This window comes from Squalius cephalus, assembly GCF_949319135.1.
Source record: "Squalius cephalus genome assembly, chromosome: 1".
Taxonomy (NCBI): domain Eukaryota; kingdom Metazoa; phylum Chordata; class Actinopteri; order Cypriniformes; family Leuciscidae; genus Squalius; species Squalius cephalus.
The window spans coordinates 7,073,980-7,097,355 of record NC_137122.1 but is presented as its reverse complement, the minus strand read 5'-3'; the positions used below and the strand labels follow the sequence as shown (position 1 = coordinate 7,097,355).

Genomic DNA, 23,376 nt, shown 5'->3' with positions numbered 1-23,376 from the left:
CAGTCTAGCCACACAGTTCAGACAACGCCCGCGGCAGTTGGAAACAAGGAAATTGACCAATATGTCCGTATACGTGCGGTTACTAAACAGAGTGAGGGGAACTTGCTGCAGAAACTGCATGATGAGCTGTTTCACCCTTCAACGACGTATCTTGCGAAATACTGTCAGCAGATGGGCCTACACATACAGAACTTGAAAACCAACTATCAGAAAATCAAGCTAAACTGTCCTGATTGTAGGAAAGTGATGACCAGTATTTATCATGATTTTGGAAAAATCAAAACTGATAAAGAAAACGTTGAAATAAGTGTAGACTACGCCGGACCACTCCTTCCCATGACTAAGAAGTAGAACGTTTATTTCTTAGTTATAGTGGATAACTATTCTAACTTTACACAGATTTATCCGTGTTCGCAGGCAACAAGTGCGGTCGTTGTTAATAGCCTGAAGGAATGGATAAGATACCGATCAAAACCAGATCGCGTGAGAGGGGACAATGCACATAATTTAACTGGCCGTGAAGTAGAGAATTTCTGCAAAGAGCAGGATATTACTTTAATTAAGGCAGTTCGTTATCAGCCCGCGTCAAATGTCATCGCGGAACGATGTATCCAATCAGCCAAACAGTGGTTCGTCAAGAATCAAGAGTCAAGAGTCGGGGTGAGTGGGATTCTTTAATTAACGAATGCATCCATTTCCTTAATTATAGAGTCCCGAAGACCAATAGAATTTGTGAGCCAGCCGACACAAGCAAAAACCCATTCACGGTAGGAGATAAAGTATTTATCTTACTAAAACAAAAACAGGGTCGGTTTCGTAGTAAAACAGGCACTGAAGATAAAGTGGTTGAGTTAACTTCTAATACTACTGTTAGATTAGAAGCTAATGGCATTTGGTCCATTAGAGATCTTGTGAAGATCAAAGATTAATTTGGGAAAACATGACTGAAGTGTACAGACCAAAAGTAAGTTTCCAGTCAAACGCTACGTGTCCAACAGATGGCATTGTTGTAGTGTGTAAAGACTTTAGTGATTCTTTCTTAGTAAAGATATGGCATAAGGATTGTGAAGCAGGTACTGCAACAATCCGCAGGAAACCTACTGACTGTGTGATTTGTGGCAAACAGGAGATTTGTCATTTGCTCTGGGAAGGGCCGAGAGAGGTCAGGGAAAGCCAGTATTGGCTTAGAAAACAAATGGAAATTACTCCTAAATGGTTCAATCCTTCGGGAGCCATTGGAGCGTGTTCCGTAGGAGATATTTGCATTTGCGGATCATGCCGGTCTGGCAATATGAATTAACCACAGGGAACTGTGGTTGCAAGTCATGCATAGACTGTAAGATAAAGTACAGTCTTCGGGGTCAAGAGTGTAAATGCACATTTGACAACCAAGGACAGCTAAATAAATGTCCTAGATGTAAATTAATGTTGAGAAAACGATGGTTAAAGATTACAAGTTTGAAAGAAATTTGCCAGTCTAGAAAGACTGAAACGAGTCTAGGCTGCTTACTAGATGATAAAATTATGAGCAGATGGGAAGTGAATCCACTAGCCTTGGTCTGCAGCAGCGAGAAGGCCTTCCTGTGGGACAGGCTGTTAAGTGCTGGCGGCCCAATGACATTGGACTCTGATCCACTGCTGAAAGACAGTGTTTTGGATAAAATTCTGTCAAGGGATACTGATCTGAACCTTTGGAAAAGGGTTGTGAGGGATCCATTTTGTGACAACGGTTGTTTAATTCAGTTTAAAGGGGAAGGAATGTATAAAGAATTAAATGTGCATGACCTACTTGTTGAATTAATGACCAAAATGTCCTTTCAGGAGGAATTTCCTATATATATGCCTAGAGAATATAGTCATTATGTAAGGGAAACCTCATTGACTGTCAGAGCAAGGTCACAGCAGACCTTCCTAGAGACAGAAAGAATTAAAGTTAAGCTAGATTCACAAAAAGCTAGTGAATTATGGCAAGTGAAAATTTTTCTCACTACCACCTCTGATTACTTTGGTATAGGCAAATCAATTGAGGGGGTTAAAGTTGAAAGAATGAACATCAACAAACCTAATGAACTAAGCAGAATGGCCAAATGGTTAAAAGGTCAGACAGGGAAAGCTTAGGAGGTTTTGTGTGTTTCTATATATTTTGTATTTTTCAGGAGGAAGTATCAGACGTTACTTCGTGTTCGGAGTGAAGTAGGACTGTTCCTGTTAGCCCTACAGCTGGTTCTGGTAGTATTACCAGATTACAGGTTTAGGTATCACAATAGAAAACCAAACAAATGAAGTTGGAGTAGCCTCCTGCACTGTTGCTGAGAAAATTGTACGGAAAATTTGTTACAATCAAACGGTAAAGTTTGATGATACTAAATATGGCCCTAAAATGATTAAAAATATGTTTAAAGGATTCATAAAAGATATAGACAAGTCATTCTGGAATTGCACATGCACTAAAATTATTAGTGCCACAAAGGTGCCTAGTATTTATGGTAACAAGATTGTTAATAATAAAACTAGATTGCGATGGAATTCCTTAAAAGGATACAATCGGACGCACGTCAAATTACAGGGCCTGAAGTATAATCTATCAGATGTATTTAATTTGACGTCAACTATGGTCATATATCGATTTTGGAATACTCCAATACTACGGATCTCAAAAGTGGATGATTGGGATTGTTTAACTAAACAAATTGTACCAATAGTTAAGAGATCATGGCTGGGTAAGGATAATTCTGAAAAATCGATTGCCCTATCAATTGACGATAAAAGAAAGAGCAGAAGGCGGAGTGGAAGATCGGCCTCGTCAGGCTCAAGATATATAATTAGTAAGAATACATGGGATAACATGGATAACCGGAACCCAGTACAACAAGGTTATTGGCCTAAAGGCCTAAACCCATATGTATTGATAGTAGGTATATATAAAAATAAACCTAAACCGGCTTATGTGGAATTAGAATGGGTGACATGTGAAAAACTGATTATGCCAATTGAAATGTGTGAAACTCACAAGAAATGTCCGTTTCTGAAGAAAAATAAATTTCTAAGTGATATAGCTGAGAATCAGTTATGGTATGACATTGACAAGCACTATGTCTCCTTATGAAACAACATCTGCATGGGTGTGTTATTTAAATGACACCTCAATATGGAATGATAAAGTTTTTGAAAGGCATGGTGCTAATATTATTAAGCTGTGGCATGAATGGATGGGTATACAAGATCCAGATAATAGCATGGTGAAAGCTGAAAGTAAACGTACGACATGGACTATTAACGCCACCTTGTGGGCAAACGGGGTAGGCGGCAGTAGACTGCATCCACTCACTTTAAATTATGCACCTAGCCCAGGATTGTCAATAGAACTGGCGAATCATTCGGGTGTAATGGATTATATTTTAAATAATATAACTGAACAGCAATATAGATCGGCTATTGTTCTGTATTGTATGGGCTGGTCTAATGTTCTACGAGTTACTCATACTAATCAAGGCATCTGGAAGAACCATACAGATGCGAGTAATAAAGGGACTTTACGGTGGATTGACCTATCAAATTTTTTATACAGAATATGGGACGTGTTTCCGGTGGCGATGGGACTGGATAAGACCAGTAATCGTACGGTGACATGGAGATCATTTAATACGCGTAAAGCTGATGATAACATATTCCCAATAAAAATTTCATACAGGCATAATAAAACTGTGGGACTACATAGTCACATTTTAACTCATGGTTATTGGAGCACCAAATATTATATTCCAATGATGAAGTCGTCGGAACTGAAATATGGTAAATATAGGGTAATGATGGCCTCGTCGAACTTTGATGTTAAAGCATCTAAACCGTTCTCACGTAATAGCCTGAGGCCGGAGAACTTTGATAACGATCAGGAACAGATTAGGTCAGGTTCGTAAAATTTCGGTTTGGGCAGGTTTGAATTTAGACGAGATGAGGACGTTAAATATTTATGGTTCCCGGGTAAGGAGCAATATTGTAGCTCTGAAATGTTTGACTCTTGGAAGGTTAAAACGCCAGGAACAAGGTTTAGTCCAAATATATCTTGGATGCATGAGGAAGAACATATATTTTGTAGTTTTAAAAATCTAATGAGAATAGGAGCTGGAAAGGCTGGTGGTGCTGAAGCATGGAACGACATCAGTTCCATCACTAGCGCGGCTCCATTGATGATGATTGCGCAGAATCAAGTCATGAAGAAATGTGCTTTCGCCAGGCTGGTTAATAGTGAATCCGAATTAAAAGGATTCTTTTATCCAATCGACGATTATACTGAAGGAATTTCTATAGGCCCTTCGTGGGTGTACGCAGCGGATATTTCTTCGCAATTAATTAAACCAAGTAATGGGGATATTTTTACAGTTTATTGGAAGGTACAGAAAAAAGCTATTTTATGGGTTATAGATAACGTCAAAGGCCTAGCGGTTTCTATTTGGGACTTAATAGTAGGATCTTGGTACTACATAAAGATTGCAATTATAATTTTAGCAGTTATAATTGCAATTATTGTCACATTAGTTTTGATTATTAAGTCAACGAAAATGGGACTGGTGTGCCAGAAGCTTTCTAACGTATCTGGTGTTGCAGAGACCAGTGGGGAGCAGGAAAGTTTCGCTTCCTCAAAAGACTAAGAGGTGTGATGTAATATTGAGAGAGGGGCTATAAGGAGGTCTGGGAAGGATCATGTTACTGGATTTGACGGTTGCAGCAACTACTCGGGCCTACTCAAATTGCTAATTTTGTAAGTGAAAAGTTGGGACATGGCAGGCAATTACACCAATTCTACATGGCGTTGCGACGAATCTCCAAAGGAGATAGTGAGTATTATCTCTGTTAACTTTTGGTTGATTTCCTATTGGCTTACGGGAATATTGACCGGTCGCATGTCAGAACAAATTGTATTGATGTTTCTAAGCCTGACCTTATATAATGTACTTAATGATTTCTCATTAGTGTTAATTTTAATATCCCAACTTTTAAGGAGTTCAAGGTATATTAAAATTTTTGGTTTTAAGGGCATTGTGGCAGTCATGATTTTTGACATTGCCATCACTGTGTATAATTTGACACAGTGCTATATTAAAATGATTTGGCTCAAATACGTAGGTTTGGGACTGGCGTTCCTTACCTACACATTTTTGGTTATCATTAGCTATAGACGAAATACAGTTTTAAGACCACTGGTGATTAAGCTGGCAATACTGTATTTTTTAGTATTAATGATGGCGGGAAGTTCGAAAATTACGAACGAACCAAAGTTATTTTTTCTTGGTATTTTGGTTGGAATAAATGATTATTCATTTATGTTTAAATTACTGGACAGATGCAGAAAATAAGTTAGATTTTGTAGACCATAAAGTGTTTTGTTGGGATTTAGTTTCTTTGTGTTTAAATTTTTGAACAGTTGATTATTACTAATGGTCTCATTCTGATTTATTGCATGATTAGTAAACATAATTGAAAAAAAAAAACTATAGTCATGTAGATGATTTTTACGCATGATCTTATTTTGCAGTCATGTTTGGATGAACGAATTAATGGGATAAAGAATGGAAAAAAAAATTCTCTCTTCTTTCTTTTTCCTGTTTTTACTTTTAGTTTTTTTTTTTTTCTTGATTTTTTATTTTTATTTATTATCCTTTTCTCTTCTTTTATTTTTGACGGAATTATGAGGGGAAACATGGAAGAAAAAAATAAATAAATGTTTGATTTTGGTTAAATGGATAATTAATGATTGAATGACAACATATTATAATGACTAGCGAATATGATTGCTTCTTGTTTTTATTTTGGGGTTTGTGTACCTGAACGAAGTAACGAAATTGATTTTGTTATTGTTTTATTTTGTTTTATTGTAATAGGGTGCGGATGTACAATGCAGTGGCACCGGGCATGGGATTTATAAACTGTGTGATGACTGTCTGGAGGTCAAGTGTTACCCGTTGAGAATAGTAGCATACAAATGGGATTACTTTGAATTTAAAAACTTTTGTCAATCATGTATAATTTCCAAGGGTTATTACATGGCCGAAATGAAGACTTTTTCTTTTTATGATCGCGGGGCTAATGTCACGGGTCCAGGCTGCACTCATTACTTAACCTATGAAGCAATGAGATTTATCATTGCAATGAAATGGCTGATCATCGAATTAGATGAAGCAATTGAATTATTGATTGGGAACAGGGAACGTGTGACCAAAACTTCGTGCTGTGTTGACATCCAGACCTACCTTTGGAATAATAAGGTGGTTGCGGGGTTCTGTACTAAACAGACACATTGTGATGGGCGAAATGCTTATAAAATTGTGATTGATCCATTAGATTTGTCTGCGGCGCCTGACACAAGCCCGGTGGGAGCTGAGAGTGTTGGACGAGAGCCTGGCGGACAGTGGTTCCGAGCTGGCTCTGTACCCAGAGGATCTGGTGAAATTGGATCAAGCCCCGAGACATCGGGACTCGTTCAGGTGGAAACATGTGTCCCAGCGGTGGTTCCGCAGGAGCATGGAGAGTCTGTTGACCCAGCACGGGAGAGTGACGATGGGATTTTTCCATCGGGAAAATGATTTAATGTATAGGTTCCATGAGTGCTGCGTCGATTTCGTGATGCCAACGCAGTTTGTTTATAAGGTTAAAATTAATGAATTGGATGTGATTTACCCTAGGAATTTTGATGGCAATGACAGGAGAATTATGTATGGTAGTGCTCTTGAGCGTCCAGAAGGGGGTGTGACAGGATTTGTGAATTTGAATAGGTATTGTGGACCCACAAGCACACTTCCTGATACATATTCATGCACACACAGGCAGAGGAACCCGAGGCGCAGAGGACGGAAGGGACGCAAGAATGCCCATTTATGGGAAACAACAGTGTCACCAAAAACCCCCTCAGAGACTATAGAGGGTTAATGTCGCAAGACTCTGTCATGAGACTGAGTTCCTCTGGAAAAAACCCAAGCTACTGCATTGGAACAATGTAACCGAGTTCCGTATAAATATAACTGCTTTCTGACTGCTGATGGCTGCATTTTTGATCTTGATGTCGATTTGCATCCCTGGAGAGAAATTAAAATCTCTCCTAGCTTAATTCTAGCTAAATTGTTTTTGGTTTGAACTGCTCTGCTGTATTACTGCAACTTGAAAACTCTCGGATGAGAACAAGTTTATATTTACTCCTAACTGCTTGAACTGCTTACAAGGTAATTAGCCTCTGTAATATTCACTCATACAGGACTGCCCTGTTGAGATTGAATAAGCTGAAGTTTTATGTTCTGTAACTTTTTCTTTTGATTTGCTACAAATATTATTTTTTGTATAACCAGTGTTTAAATCTTTTGTATAAATAATTTTTTTTTTCTAAAGACAATCACTGTTAAGTCTTACTTCAGCTGTTAAGACAGTTCTAAAAGCAAAAGACAGAGCAATTCCTTTAATTCCATCTTACTATTGAAGATAATAAGGTTCCAAGAGCGATTCTGCTGGAAGGTGAGCATGAATTTGATTCATATGTCTAGTTGAGAAATGTTTATTATTGTTTCCTGGGAGTGTAGGGACTACACCTAGATTTACTGGTATAAATCAAACAAGCAAGAGAGGTAATATTACTTATTCTGACCTGACAGCAAAAGACCGCCTTGACACATAGATACTAGGGGTTAATCAGGAAAGTGAGTGTAATACCAGAACTCACCACAAGATGCAAAAGCTTAGAGCCCAATCAAGATAACGGCAGAGGTTGCTTGATCCCACGACAGATATACAAAACAGACCTCCTTCTTCTTAAGGACCTCTGAACGACCCCAGGGTTTGAAATCTCTTAAAACCACAGAGACTGAGACTTTACCCATAAAAATACATAAAATCATTCCAAAACAATTCTTGATGGACTTATAATCAAACATCGTGCAACTACATAATTCTATATTGTGTCTACAACCTATATGTGTGTCTAATATGCTTAGGTCCCATATGAGTCATGTAATTGTTATAACTATTAGATATTTGAATTAAAGTGTGTGTCGTTTCCTATCAGTACGATCGTATGTTCTTAATTCAAAAGATGGCTTGATTGAAATCTGTGTAAAATGTTTCATATTCTTATATGAACGATGTCTAAACTGTGACCTCTGTACTCTCTGCTAGAGCTTAGAGAGTAAGGAGATCACAGATAACGCATGATTTACGATGAGAAGTGAAGAAAATGCCACCTCTCAAATAAAGACAGTGTCTAATTTGTTAGAACTCATCCAGGAGGCTGGACGAACATTTGAGTTTAAAATCTTAGGACCCGAACAAAGCTTTAGGGGGGAGAGAAAGAGAAAAGTAGATTCAAAAACGATCATGGAGATGCCATGACGGAGTAACCAGACAGACAAGTAACCATGTAGACGAGCAGACGAAATAACCCAAATCAAGATCAGAAGAACATTTGAACAGTTAAACAGCTTCATTCAAGCCATCTAACTACTCTCGTCTCAATTTTCTTTCTTTTCTTAGTTTTCTTTTCTTTTCCGTTGTGAGTCTCGGTTCAAAGTTAAGTTTTGCGGCAAAGTTTCGGTCCACGATTCGACTGCAAAGCCCGCTTCCAACTTCAAAGACTTTCCATTCCTCCGCCAGCACACCACTTGATTGGCCGCCCCAGCCATCTATCCAGACACGAGGAGACGCCAGCCAATGAACCCGGGAAATCCCTTTTATGCTGACGAAGGGAATCCCCAAAAGGAACGCAAAAACAAGCAAGTAGCCTCCAGACTCTTAAACTGAACTGGTGCATTGATATAGATATAATAACCCGCCTAAGAAATGATAGAAGGGTTAAATTAATGATTGGTGGTTCGTTCAGGTCATGTCTTATAAGTGCATATAGAAACGTCTCGGTTACGGATGTAACCCTCGTTCCCTGAGTGGGAACGGAGACGTTACGTCGGATGACGACGATTGGGGTTTCGCCTAGAAGCCTATCACCTTCGAGTATATAAAAACGAGCCAATGGCAATGAAATGCCATGGGTCTGCGGAATTTGCATAGCGTAACTCCGCCCGCCGCAGGGGGTATATAAGGAAGTACGCTGCACAAATGCAGATATGTCTTCGCTGAGGAGCCGAGACTGGCCCCAGGCGTTTTTCAGCGGTACAGCGGAAGTGGCAGGAAGACGTAACGTCTCCGTTCCCACTCAGGGAACGAGGGTTACATCCGTAACCGAGACGTTCCCTTTCGTGGTCACTCCGAGTTACTTCGGATGACGACGATTGGGGTTCCAGTCTAATCACGCCACCTCGGCTGTCTTCCAGTGCCCTGCGTAAGTCTGAGCTCCCTGTTGTGAGACTAGCACGAACAAAGGAGTCCTACTTAACACAGGGATACCAAGGTACACTGGGAAGCATATCTCCAGAGAGAAATATGCAATTATGCCCAGCCATTGATGGGGGGGACTTAGAATACACATATGACCCAGAGGGCTGCATATGGACAATCTCTGGGGTGTCCAGCCGCAGGTGGAATTTTAAACCCCAGGGGTGGCAAGGTGGCTTGCCAAGGGAAAGACACACGCTCACAAGGAGACTTACAGTGGAATACACATGTAGGGGTCGCCCAGAGGGGGAACCATGCACATGGAGGCACCTAGTCAAGCGCAAAAGCTGTGTTATGGAAATTGGCATAACTCAGGCGTTGACGTCACCAGTGCTGGAGGAACTCAGAGCTTATCAGACTCACCTGAGAGAATATATCGCACGTATCCCGTCCGTGGAGAGGAATGGCGAGCAAGCGAAGACACCTGAGCAGAATCTAGCACCGGCTGGTTGAAGCGAGTACATGAGAAGAAACTGGCTCTACTCGGAGATTATAGAATCTCGCGAATGTGTTGGGTGTCGCCCAGCCTGCAGCTCTACAAATGTCTGTTAGCGAGGCGCCATGCGCTAGAGCCCAAGAGGAAGCCACACTACGTGTGGAGTGGGCTTTCACACCAAGGGGACACGGACGACCTTGCTGCTGGTATGCCAAAGCAATGGTATCCACTATCCAGTGAGATAACCTTTGCTTTGAGAGAGCCTTTCCCTTCAGCTTCCCACCATGACAGACAAAGAGCTGGTCTGAGGTCCTGAAACACCGCGTTCTGTCTACGTAAGCACGGAGGGCGCGTACTGGACAGAGCAGTGCCAAGGCTGGGTCTGCCTCCTCCAAGGGCAGCGCTTGCAGGTTCACTACCTGGTCTCGAAAGGGAGTGGTAGGAACCTTGGGCACGTATCCAAGCCGGGGTCTCAGGATCACGTGAGAGTCAGCCGGCCCGAATTCCAGGCACGCTTCGTCAACCGAAAATGCCTGCAGGTCCCCTACCCTCTTGATGGAGGCCAATGCAACCAGGAGCGCTGTCTTCATTGACAGGAACTTAAGCTCCACTGACTGTAAAGGCTCAAATGGAGCACTCTGCAGGGCAGTTAGAACCACTGAGAGGTCCCAAGAGGGTACGAGGGGAGGACGAGGAGGATTTAGTCTCCTCGCTCCCCTCAGGAACCTGACGATCAGGTCGTGCTTTCCCAGAGACTTACCATCAACTGCTTCGTGATGTGCGGCAATGGCGGCAACATACACTTTCAGGGTGGAGGGAGACAGCCTTCGCTCCAACCCTTCTTGCAGGAAGGAAAGCACATCACTGATCGGGCATTTCGTGGGTTCTTGATGTTTAGAAGAACACCAGTTGACGAAGAGGTTCCACTTCAACGCATAGGCATGTCTCGTGGACGATGCTCTAGCGGAAGTGATGGTAGCCACCACCGCTGGTGGTAGGGTACTCAAACCTGCCTCGTCCCGTCCAGGAGCCACACGTGGAGGTTCCAAAGATCGGGACGAGGGTGCCATAAGGTGCCCCGTCCCTGAGAAAGGAGGTCCTTCCTCAGAGGAATTGGCCAGGGAGGTGCTGTCGCGAGGAGTACTAGTTCGGAGAACCAGGTCCAGTTGGGCCAATACGGGGCAACCAAAATGACCTGCTCCTCGTCCTCCCTGATCTTGCGCAAGGTCTGCGCAAGAAGGCTCACTGGGGGAAACGCATACTTGCGTAGGCCCCGCGGCCAGCTGTGCGCCAGTGCATCCGTGCCGAGCGTGCCCTCGGTCAGGGAATAAAACAGGTCGCAATGGGACGAGTCGTGGGAGGCAAACAGGTCTACCTGTGCGTCGCCGAACTGATCCCAAATCAGCTGGACCATCTGGGGATGGAGTCGCCATTCTCCAGCGAGAGGCCGAACTCGAGACAGCTCGTCGGCCGCCTGGTTCAGGTGTCCCGGGATATAAATGGCTCGAAGCGACCTCAGATGCTTCTGACTCCATATGAGGAGGTGGCGAGCGAGTTGCGACATACGGCGGGAGCGTAGACCACCCTGGTGGTTGATGTACGCTACTGTTGCGGTATTGTCTGATCGGACTAGTACGTGCTGGCCCCTGAGCAGCGCATGGAAGCGGTGCAGGGCGAGACGTACAGCCAGCAACTCGAGGCAATTGACATGCCAGAGGCGCTGGGGTCCTGTCCAGGAGCCCGCGACAGCATGACCATTGCACATGGCGCCCCAGCCCGTGTTGGAGGCATCTGTTGATACAACAACATGCCGGGAAACTCGTTCTAAGGGCACTCCGGCCCGTAGAAAATTGAGGTTCGCCCACGGGGTGAAGGTCTGACGGCAGGCTGGAGTCACTGGGACTCGGAGCGTGCCGTGTTGCCATGCCCACCTCGGGACTCGATCGCGAAGCCAAAGCTGAAGCGGTCTCATATGAAGCAATCCCAGCGGCGTTACTGCGGCTGCGGATGCCATATGCCCCAGGAGCCTCTGAAATAGTTTCAGTGGAACCGCACTCTTGCCCTCGAATTGGTGAAGACAAGTCAGCAGTGACTGCGTGACATGACATGGCGACTGCGTGACATGGCGACCGAGTCGATCTCCATACCGAGAAAAGAGATCCTCTGCACGGGGCAGAGTTTGCTCTTCTCCCAGTTGACCCGAAGGCCCAGACGAACTAGGTGCCGGAGCACTAAGTCCCTGTGTTCGCAAACCTGGTCTCGAGAGTGAGCTAGGATCAGCCAGTCGTCGAGATAGTTCAGGATGCGAACCCCGTGTTCTCGGAGGGGAACAAGGGCTGCCTCGACGACCTTCGTGAAGACGCGAGGAGACAGGGCTAGCCCGAAAGGGAGAACCGCGTACTGGTATGCCTGCCCCTCGAAAGCAAACCGTAGAAACGGTCTGTGTCGAGGTAAAATGGAGACATGGAAGTAGGCGTCCTTCAGGTCGGTCGCTGCAAACCAATCCTGCGGCCGTACACACTGGAGGATGTGTTTGGCCGTTAGCATCTTGAATGGCAGCCTGTGAAGGGAGCGGTTCAAGACGCGCAGGTCGAGGATTGGCCGTAACCCACCTGACTTCTTGGGTACAATGAAGTAAGGGCTGTAGAAGCCGGACTTCATTTCGGCTGGAGGGACAATCTCGATCGCACCCTTCGCCAGCTGGGTGGCGACCTCCGCTCTCATGACAGGGGCATTGCCACCGACCATAGTGAAGCGGACTCCCCTGAAGCGGGGAGGAGATCGCGCGAACTGAATCGCGTAGCCGAGCCTGATGGTTCTCGCGACCCAGCGGGACAGTCTGGGAAGCTCTAGCCAGGCCTCCAGAAAGTGCACCAGCGGGGTCATACGAACCACAGACGTACCGTCGGTGGGGCAGCGAGGCGGAATGACCGGCACCGGCGAGGGTGGCATAGCGGCCCTGTGCGGGGGCACGGTCATTAACCGCGTCCTGCCAGAGGAGGCCAGGGGAGGGCGCGCGTCCCACGGGGGCGTGCTCTGGCAGGGGTCTGGCGACAGAGGGGGATGAGAGGAGCGTGGCCCGTGGGCGGCGCGTGCTGTCATCCCGCAGCTCTGGGACAGAGGAGGGCGACAGTGGCGGGACCCGAGGGTGGCGCGCACTGTGGCCCTCGAGCTCTGTGGGCTCAGGATTGGGGAATTCGATTCTGTCTTTAACCACATTAGGGTGCTGCCCGTCGTGGGACGAGCAGCGGGGAGTGGAGAACAAAAGATTCTCCCCCGGCCCTCCACCGGGGGAAGGAGTGGCCCTGCTACCACCTCCTGGACAGAAAGGAAAGCCAATCCTGAGCTGCCCGTCTCAGGAGCGCCGCTTGGCCTGGCGTTTAGCGGGCGGCGGGGCTGGAGAGGGCTGTGGCGCCTTCCTGCGGCTTCCTCCACGACGCGGCCCAGATGAAGGCTGCTACTGGGGCCGTGTGGGAGGGGCGGGAGCCGCAGGAGGGCGCCCTCGGCGGCGAGCAGGCTGAGGATTCTGTACCGGTGGCTTAGCAGCAACAGCACGCCGGGGCAGAATGTGCTTGATCGCCTCAGTCTGCTTCTGGGCAGTCGAGAACTGTTGGGCAAAATCCTCGACTGCACCGCCGAAAAGGCCGGCCTGGGATATGGGAGCGTCAAGCAGACGAGTCCGCTCGGGCTCACGCATATCAGCCAGGTTCAGCCAGAGATGTCTCTCCTGGACCACAGCTGTGGACATCACCAAACCCAGGGAGCGCGCGGTCACCTTCGTCGCCCGGAGAGCGAGGTCGGTGGTGGCGCGCAGCTCATCAAAGAGCCCTGGGTCTGTCCTACCCTCGTGCATGTCACGGAGCATCTTGGCCTGGTAAACCTGCAAGATGGCCATGGCATGCAGAGAAGCAGCTGCCTGTCCCGCCGCTCTGTAAGACTTCGCCACCATGGTAGACGAGAATCTACAGGCTTTGGACGGGTGCTTTGGATCGCCACGTGATGAAGCGCTTGCCGGACACAGCTGCATCGCGACAGAACGTTCAACCGTGGGAATCCCAGTGTACCCACAAGCATCAGCTCTATCGAGGGGAGGAAAGGCGGAGAAAGCCGACGAACGATCGCGGGAAGACATGGGAGCCTTCCAGGACCGCGTGACTTCCTCATGCACTTCCGGGAAGAATGGTATTGGGGTTGGGCGGCGACGGGTGTCAGCGGCCGCTCCCAAAAACCAATCATCCAGCCGCGAGCGCACTGGATCAGGTGGCGGGGACCACTCAATACCAATGGCCGCGGCTGCCCGGGAAAGCATGGCGGTCAGCTCGGGATCAGACTCGGACAATGCTGGCACGCCCGAGGGCGGCAACACAGCCGAATCCTCACTTCCCGAGGACTCGCGCCCACCTTGTGATGCCGCGATCGACATGGTATCTTCCTCTGGAGCTCCAAACGAGACGCGCTGAGGCTCCGAAGAGGAACCAGCGGTCTCAGTTTGTACACTCGCGGGTACCGATGCTGAAGAGGGGTGTGTGGACCGTGGACGTGTCGGCGGTATGTCCCACACAGTCACCCTCAGGTCACCCCGGCCACCAGCCGAAGTACTAGCCCTCTCGGAGCCAGTAGATCGGGGTGTGGGTAGGGGGACTCTCGCTCTGATGAGTTCATTGAGTCTCGACCGCAGCATGGAGATGGTCATATTCCCGCAATGGGAACATGAGTCATCCACGAACGCTGCTTTAGCGTGATCAACGGCCAAACACGCCAAGCAGAGATCGTGCCCATCAGAGAAAAATATCTCGCGACCGCAACCAGAAGTGCACGGGCGAGGCATCTTTAAAAAGACGTGCCACGTGCAATGCTCTTTTTGTGAGAGGATAAACTCCACGGATGCTGAAGCGAACAGGGAGAAACACACTAACTGTCAGATCACTGAACAGATCAGAAGGGAAGTGAGCACTCGCTGAAATCGCCGTCACACCAACACCGGAGAGTTCGCTCGTCTCGAAGGTAAGAGAAGACTAACTCAGAATATTTGGCTTGCAGGAGTGGAGAAGTTCTCGGCTCCGAAGCGAAAACATATCTGCATTTGTGCAGCGTACTTCCTTATATACCCCCTGCGGCGGGCGGAGTTACGCTATGCAAATTCCGCAGACCCATGGCATTTCATTGCCATTGGCTCGTTTTTATATACTCGAAGGTGATAGGCTTCTAGGCGAAACCCCAATCGTCGTCATCCGACGTAACTCGGAGTGACCACGAAAGGGAACTTGGGATTACATCATCTCACTCTTAAAACTCATTCTTTCCTCACTCTCTTTCTTTCTGCAACTCGTATGAATGTGTGTGTGCGTGTGTTTGTGTTAGATATTAGTTTTGTGTTAGAATAATCAATAAAGTCTTGTTTGTATTTTTAAAGAGAAGTGTTACTTGTGTTATGTGCTTACAATTTAATGTCTTAAACTGCTGATCTAAGTTACCTTGCTAATAAATAGTGTTTCACTATAGTTTGAACATTTATCGCGACTGGCGTCGCGACTGAGTGCGTTGTTGTGTTTGGAGCTCCGTCGAATTAATTCAGAAACCTTGTTTTTCTTCTTTACACTCTTTTACAAACGAACTTTTCTCATTTTTATAGCGTGTGAACATATCTGGAATACTATTCTCCTTAAAAAACAATCGGATTGCTCTGATATCGCTACATATATCCAACCTTTCGAACTTCCGCTACTAGCCTTAGCCCGCTAGCATTACACGCGTGGTCACGCCTATCGATCGACTTATTTACACCCGTATCACTGAAAGCTATAATTCGCCATTATAGCACATCGGCTATAATGGCGAATATAACGGATGTGTGTCTAACGTTACCTTTGAGTGCAGGTGAGGACACCTTCGAGCTGCATTCTGTGCAGTTAGAGCTGGAATCCGTGGAGAAGCAGATCCGCGACCTACTAGAGAGACAGGCCGAGCTACGAGATCGACGATTCGCGCTTGAAACATCACGCGCTGATGCTCACAAGTCAGTGGTTAGTAACCTTTTGACTCCGACCTCGTCTACTCCATGTGTTTCTCTGCCCAGGATGCGATCATCCCTGGTTTCATTCACTCCGGCACCGACACAACAACACGGACCCTGGGTGATGCCACAGCGGAAGACGCGGGCCAGGACCAGAGCTAGGACCTCTCCGCCCCTCCCGGCCTTCGAGATCTCCACCCGGAACCGCTTCTCCCCTCTACGCAAGACGGAACGCGACGCTGTGATCATCGGCAGTTCCATCGTCCGGCATGTCCACGCTACCATAGGTAAAGGTAAGATGCGCACTCACTGCTTTCCTGGTGCTCGTGTTCTCGATGTCGCTGCACAGGTTCCCGGGATTCTGAATGGTGACGAGCCCGTCGGAGCTGTCGTGCTGCACGCGGGAACGAACGACATCAGGCTGCGGCAGTCGGAGGTTCTGAAGAAGGACTACAGGAGCCTGATCGAGACGGTACGCAGCACATCGCCTGAAACAACGATCATCGTGTCTGGACCGCTTCCCACTTACCGACTAGGACACGAAAGGTTCAGTAGATTATTTGCTCTAAATGAATGGTTAATGTCATGGTGTAATGAACAGAGACTGCTCTTTGTAAATAATTGGAATCTTTTCTGGGAGCGACCTAGGCTCTTCCGTGCTGATGGCCTTCACCCCAGCAGAATCGGAGCGGCTCTTCTGTCGGACAACATCTCCAAGACGCTAAACACCATATGACTAGTAAGTCAAAGTCCAAATCACACTCTTTGCTGTCCAAATTTAATTGATATAAGTACCAATGTAGAACATTATATTGAAACTGTGTCTATTCCTCGTTTAGTGAGATCAAATAATAAATCTACTGCAGGATCTAGGAAAAATCTAATTGTGATTAAACCAGAAAATCTCAATATTAGTGAACAAAAACAATTTATAAAGCTAGGTCTTTTAAACATTAGATCGCTTACACCTAAGGCGGTTATTGTAAATGAAATGGTCACAGATAATAGTTTCGATGTACTCTGCCTTACTGAAACCTGGCTTAAACCAAATGATTATTTCGGTCTTAATGAGTCTACTCCTCCTGGATACTGTTACAAGCATGAGCCCCGTCTGATTGGTCGTGGCGGTGGTGTTGCTATAATCTATAAAGATATTCTTACTGTTACTCAGAAAACAGGTCACAGGTTTAATTCGTTTGAAGTTCTTGTACTAAATGTTACTCTCTTAGATGTAAGAAAGAAATCCCTATTATCTTTAGCCTTGGCTACTGTATATAGACCGCCAGGGCCTTACGCTGATTTCCTAAAAGAGTTTGCAGACTTTCTCTCAGATCTTTTGGTCAATGTCGATAAAGCATTAATTGTTGGAGATTTTAACATACACGTAGATAATTCAAATGATGCGTTAGGGGCTGCGTTTACAGATTTATTAAACTCATTTGGGGTCAAGCAAAATGTAACTGGTCCCACTCATCGTCTTAATCATACGCTAGATTTAATTATATCATATGGAACCGATCCAACCGATATAGATATTGTACCGCAAAGTGATGAAGTCACTGACCATTACATGGTCACTTGCATACTACGTACCGCTGAAATTTGTCATGTTGCGCCACGTTATCGACCAGGCAGAACAATCCTTCCAACCACTATAGATAATTTCTCAAATAGCTTACCTGATCTATCTCAGCTGCTCAGTGAACCCAAACAAACAGATGAACTAGAGGAAATGACTAGCACTATGAGCACCATTTTCTCTAGTACATTAGACATCGTTGCACCAATTAGACTAAAAAAGGTTAGAGAGAAAACTAAAGCACCATGGTACAACAGTGCTACGCATGTTCTAAAGAGAGAAACTCGTAATTTAGAGCGTAAATGGAAACAAACTAATTTAGAGGTCTTTAGAATCGCGTGGAAAGACAGTATGTCACGTTATAAAAAGGCCCTAAAAGCAGCCAGGGCTGAGCATCTCCGCAAACTAATAGAAACTAACCAAAATAATCCTAGGTTTTTATTTAACACCGTCGCTAGACTAACAAATAAACAGACGTTACCGGAGCAAAATATTCCGTTACAGTGTAGTAGTAATGATTTTATGAATTTCTTCACTGAGAAAATAGAAAGCATCAGAAACACAATTGTAAATGTGCAATCTTTAATGGTGTCTTATGATTCAGCCTCAATTATCACCCCGCAAGAACAATTACAGCGCTTTGCAACTATAGGACAGGAAGAGCTAAATAAACTTATCATTGCATCCAAACCAACAACGTGTTTATTAGATCCTATACCAACTAAACTATTGAAACAAGTGTTACCTGTAGTGGAAGAGCCTCTTCTCAATATTATTAACTCGTCTTTATCCTTAGGTCATGTTCCAAGAATATTCAAGTTGGCAGTTATAAAACCTTTAATTAAGAAACCACAATTAGATCATAATAACCTAGCAAATTACAGACCCATTTCAAATCTTCCATTTATGTCTAAAATTCTAGAAAAAGTGGTGTCCGCTCAACTGTGCTCTTTCTTGCAAGAAAATGATATCTATGAAAAATTTCAGTCAGGATTCAGACCGCATCATAGCACAGAAACTGCGCTCGTTAAAATTACAAATGATTTACTTCTAGCTTCTGACCAAGGCTTTATCTCAATACTAGTTTTACTCGATCTTAGTGCTGCGTTCGACACTATAGATCACAAAATACTCTTAGACCGACTACAAAACTACACTGGTGTTCAGGGACAGGCATTAAACTGGTTTAGATCGTACTTATCGGACCGTTACCATTTTGTCTGCGTAAATGGGGAAAAATCGAAGATAACGTCAGTAAACTATGGTGTACCGCAAGGATCTGTGTTAGGCCCTCTGCTATTCTCAATATATATGCTACCACTTGGTAATATTATAAGAAAACATGGAATTAATTTCCACTGTTATGCTGATGACACTCAATTATATATTTCATCACGACCAGATGATAACAATAAATTATCTAAATTAACAGAGTGTGTTAAAGATATAAAATACTGGATGACGTGTAATTTTCTGCTATTAAATTCAGATAAAACGGAGGTATTACTTATTAGTCCAAAAAACTGCCCACAAAACCTCTTACAATACAACTTTAATTTAGAAGGGTGTCCTGTTACTTTATCCTCTACAGTAAAAGACCTGGGTGTTATATTAGACCGCAACTTGTCTTTTGAAAATCATATTTCATATGTTACAAGAACAGCCTTTTTCCACCTTAGAAACATTGCTAAGCTACGTAATATGCTATCTGTTTCCGATGCAGAAAAGTTAGTTCATGCGTTCATGACCTCGAGACTAGATTACTGTAATGCTTTATTAGCAGGTTGTCCTGCATCCTCAATAAACAAGCTACAGTTAGTCCAAAATGCCGCCGCTAGAGTTCTTACTAGATCAAGAAAATATGATCATATAACACCAATTCTGTCGTCTCTACATTGGTTACCTATAAAGTTCCGTATCAATTACAAAGTATTACTACTGACCTATAAAGCCCTAAATGGTTTAGCTCCCGTGTATTTAACGGAACTTCTTTCGCCCTATAATCCATCACGCTCTTTAAGATCACTAAATTCGAGGCTTCTGGTCATTCCTAGGATATCTAAGTCCACTAAAGGAGGGAGGGCGTTTTCACACTTAGCTCCTAAACTCTGGAATGGCCTTCCTGATATTGTTCGAGGCTCAGACTCGCTGTCCCAGTTTAAAACTAGATTAAAGACGCATCTCTTTAGCCAAGCATTCACATAATACTTACCTTTTATACTACAGTTGAATCAGATTGAATGCATTAATATTGCGAACAGCAGCTACGCTAATGATTTCCCATATGCTTTTGTTGTTATCTCGGGACGCTAGTCCCGAGGTAAATACAGATCGTCAGCTCCAGTTTGTATCCAGCCTCTCATGGAAACTACAGATTCTCCAACACCCGTGCAGAGACGACTCGGCGCCTGTGAAGAGACGACTCGACGCTGGCGATATGTTTATGCCCTAAATCAATACATGATTAACTAACTGTATTTCTCTATGTATATTTCTGAAATGCACTTTCTGTAAAGCTGCTTTGAAACAATATGTATTGTGAAAAGCGCTATACAAATAAATTTGAATTGAATTGAATTTATATCCGCTGCAGAGCTGATATTTACGGCCAGTTCAAATGAACGCTGGACGAGGCATTTGCATGGCCGTAATACGTGATTCTTTTGAGTTCCCTATAAATTAATTAATTAATTCCTTTTGAGCTCAATTGACCTGTCAGAATCACTACATTACATTACACACTGAATAATCAAACCAGTTGAAACCTGTTTTGTATTGTATGGTTTAACTATTAAGAGTCGAGTTTGATTTGTTTGTATCAGTTTACTTACTCTGAACCACATTTGTCTTGGCTGAAAACACACAGTTCCTCTTGCTGTAAACTGTACATGTGTATTGTCCTTCATCTCCAGCTCTCAGATTGTCCAGACGGAGGGAGAAGTTTCCATGTTTAATCTCCTCAGTAAAGAAATGAGCTCTATCCTGATAATCCTGCTGCTGTTTCTCTGCTCCATCTTCATACAGATGAACTAAAGTCTCTGAGTTTCTTCTTCTTCTTTTCCATTCCACCTTCAGATCTTCAGTTAGTAAGTTTGGAGGAACATGACAGGGGATAAGAACTGAATCTCCCAGACGATCACCGTTTAAAGATTTTTGCACAATCAAACCTGAGAAGGAAAAGACATTTCATTTCAAATGTGAGGTACAGTACATGTTGAGGACTAATAATCTCACTATCAGCCTCTGTCTAGGCTGTTTTAATCACACTAAATACAGCTGCATATACAGTACAGACAAATGTTTTGTGATCAGATTATTGTGACACTGTCAGAAACAAATGAGCATAAATGGTTTGTTCACACTGACAGTGATTAAATCACCGGAGGTCTCGATGTCTCTGTGCTTTTGGTCACTGTAGAATAAAACTGCATCATGTCAGATCACTGTCACACTCACATTGGTAGTCAACACATTTGGAAACACTTGAGAATAACGGTCCATCATTAATAGGTAACTAGGAAGTAATGCAGGACTAATCGGTAGTTCTACATTAACACTTCAACTACTATATTAATATCACATTTAGGACTGAGATAATTCTTTATTAGGTAATCAATAATTACTGAATGAGATTAGCCTCATTAATAACTATCAACTAACTATGACAAATTATAAAGAATTACCAACTAATTACTAATCACAACATTAAAGGTCCCGTTTTTCGTGTTTTTTTTAAGCTTTGATTGTGTTTACAGTGTGCAATATAACATGTGTTCATGTTTCGTGTGTAAAACAATTTACTTATCTGTTTACCGCTGTTTTCACTGTCCTAAGAACGGGCTGATGACTTCCTTGTTCTATGAAGTCCCTCCTTCAGAAATACGTAACGAGTTCTGATTGTGCCAGCGGCTCCTGTATGTTGTGATTCGACAGCAGCTTAGCGCACGTTGCCCGGAAAGGTCACGCCTCTTACCATAACGTGGAGATGCATGCGTTTAGGGAAGGCCAAACAAAGGTGATTTGACTCGGTATGAAAATAACAGCGTCTCGACGACATGACGACAAACTCACTCTACAAACGCAACTCTTCCTCTTATCTGTGGGAGCGCAACAAGACCACGCCCCCTTTTTGTGTGTATTCCTGTGGGCGGAGGTTAGTCAAAAAACTGTTCTACTGACGTCATTAAAGCAGGAAGTAGAGGGATGTAGTCCAAACCGGCCGTTCGCTGTAGGCGACTTCTGTTAAATAAAATATCTCGCTTGGCATTGAACTTTGAGCTTTATAATTTTACAGATATTATTTATACTCTAACAACAACATTACACACTAACTAAAGTTTGAAACATGGGATCACGAAGAATGGAACCTTTAACGTGTCTGAGATGTGTGTGTCTTTATTTTACTCTAAAGATGAAAAGCATCACTAATTACTCTAGTGATCTGGATCATCATTTTAAAGTGAAAAAATGTTTTGAATGTGACAATGACGAATCATAAAAATGACGCAGATTGATGCAAATCAGAACCACAAAAACACACTTCACAAAAATATACAATATTCAAAGAGAGTCATCTTCCCCTATTACTGTGTACTGATGAGCAATCTGTCTATAGGTTTTGCTATAGTTTTCCTGAGTTTAGCTACTAGTAACACATTTGATGATATAAATTCAACAATACTTTAACAGCTGCTACCAGAAATGTCTTTGTGTTTTATAATGTATGTCTTATCTCATCTTGGTGTTGTATTTGTCGAAATATTAATAACTAATGATAGCTCACATTAATTAAACTCGTCATCTAAAACAAACTTTTGACTTCTTGACTTTTTCTGAACTGTAAATTTTCCATCTCAATGAATATTAATTACTATGATGATATTAGTATTAGGTTCAAACTCATTTCCCACAGAATAAATCAGAATATGTTCCTGTTATAGGCTATATGCACCTTTAGTAGGAGATCTGCAGTAGATCAGATAGCAGAGCAGAAGTGCAGATCCAGATGCAGAGATACAGAGAATCAGCATTATTATGTGGAGAGCAGAGAAACCTGTCAAACACACACACTTATTAATGCTGTTATTGGGCAGTTCCTTATATATATTGCACAGATGTGTCCCTAAGATATGATAAAGTATGAGCACACACACCTTTAGCTAAAAGGAGACATTCAATGGGCTTTATGCACAGCTGCACTAATTCCTGAACTTCAGGCAGGTCCTCTGTTTCCTGTCTGACATTATTGGACAAACTGATTAATCCAGGTGGTCAGGCACACCTGGATTAATCAGTTTGTCCAATAATGTCAGACAGGAAACAGAGGACCTGCCTGAAGTTCAGGAATTAGTGCAGCTGTGCATAAAGCCCATAGATTTCTACTGTTTTATAGCTAATTGTAAATACTAACAAGTATCTAGCAAGCTTTGAAAATATTGAATAAAAGGTCTAAATGTAAATCATCATTGTAAAACTTTAACCAAAAAAGATCTTTTAAACTGGGAAAATATTATTACATTTGCAGATATTTTTCAGGTGTATAACATTTCGCATTGGTATGGCTCCACCTCCACTTAATGAGTTTATTAGACAAAATCATAATTCATCTACTAGAGGAGATTGGACAATAACACATAGAAGAAGTGCTTTTGGGCAGTCAGCCATTTCCTATAGAGCAGCACACACCTGAATACTGTACCTACAAAATTATGAAATATTGCATCCTTTACTTCTTTCTCTGCATCGATAAAACAGTGGTTATTAGGTAATCAAACATTTCTTCATAATTTGGAGTAGTGGTTTATTTCTGTCTCATATTTAAATTCATTTTGTGTTTGTGTTATTATGCTCTGGTTATGGCTATGTTTGCTGGAATGAGCTTTTATATGATTTTCCATGTTTTATGTACAACCCCAAATCAGAAAAAGTTGGGACACTGTACAAATTGTGAATAAAAACAGAATGCAATGATGTGGAAGTTTC

At 43.7% G+C, this 23,376-nt stretch overlaps 2 protein-coding genes across 2 annotated transcripts in view; one reads left to right on the top strand and one right to left on the bottom strand.

Moving 5' to 3' along the window:
• LOC307155916 (uncharacterized protein) overlaps window positions 1–23,376 on the bottom strand; it is a 359,603-nt gene that overhangs the window by 278,863 nt on the left and 57,364 nt on the right. The window contains exons 4-5 of the mRNA XM_079866903.1: window positions 22,346–22,447; window positions 20,226–20,561 (exon numbers count right to left, since the gene is read on the bottom strand). Of these exons, the coding sequence (XP_079723029.1) occupies window positions 20,226–20,561; window positions 22,346–22,447 (438 nt within the window). The remainder of the gene's footprint in view (window positions 1–20,225; window positions 20,562–22,345; window positions 22,448–23,376) is intronic.
• LOC307156520 (uncharacterized protein) lies at window positions 15,373–16,562 on the top strand. The gene is made up of 2 exons (XM_079867932.1): window positions 15,373–16,287; window positions 16,464–16,562. Exons 1-2 carry the CDS (start codon window positions 15,634–15,636, stop codon window positions 16,476–16,478), a joined length of 669 nt encoding a protein of 222 aa, XP_079724058.1. The 5' UTR covers window positions 15,373–15,633; the 3' UTR covers window positions 16,479–16,562.

Coding starts and splice junctions, on each gene's coding strand:
- LOC307156520 (XM_079867932.1), top strand. CDS start 15,634: ATGGCGAATATAACGGATGTGTGTCTAACGTTACCTTTGAGTGCAGGT.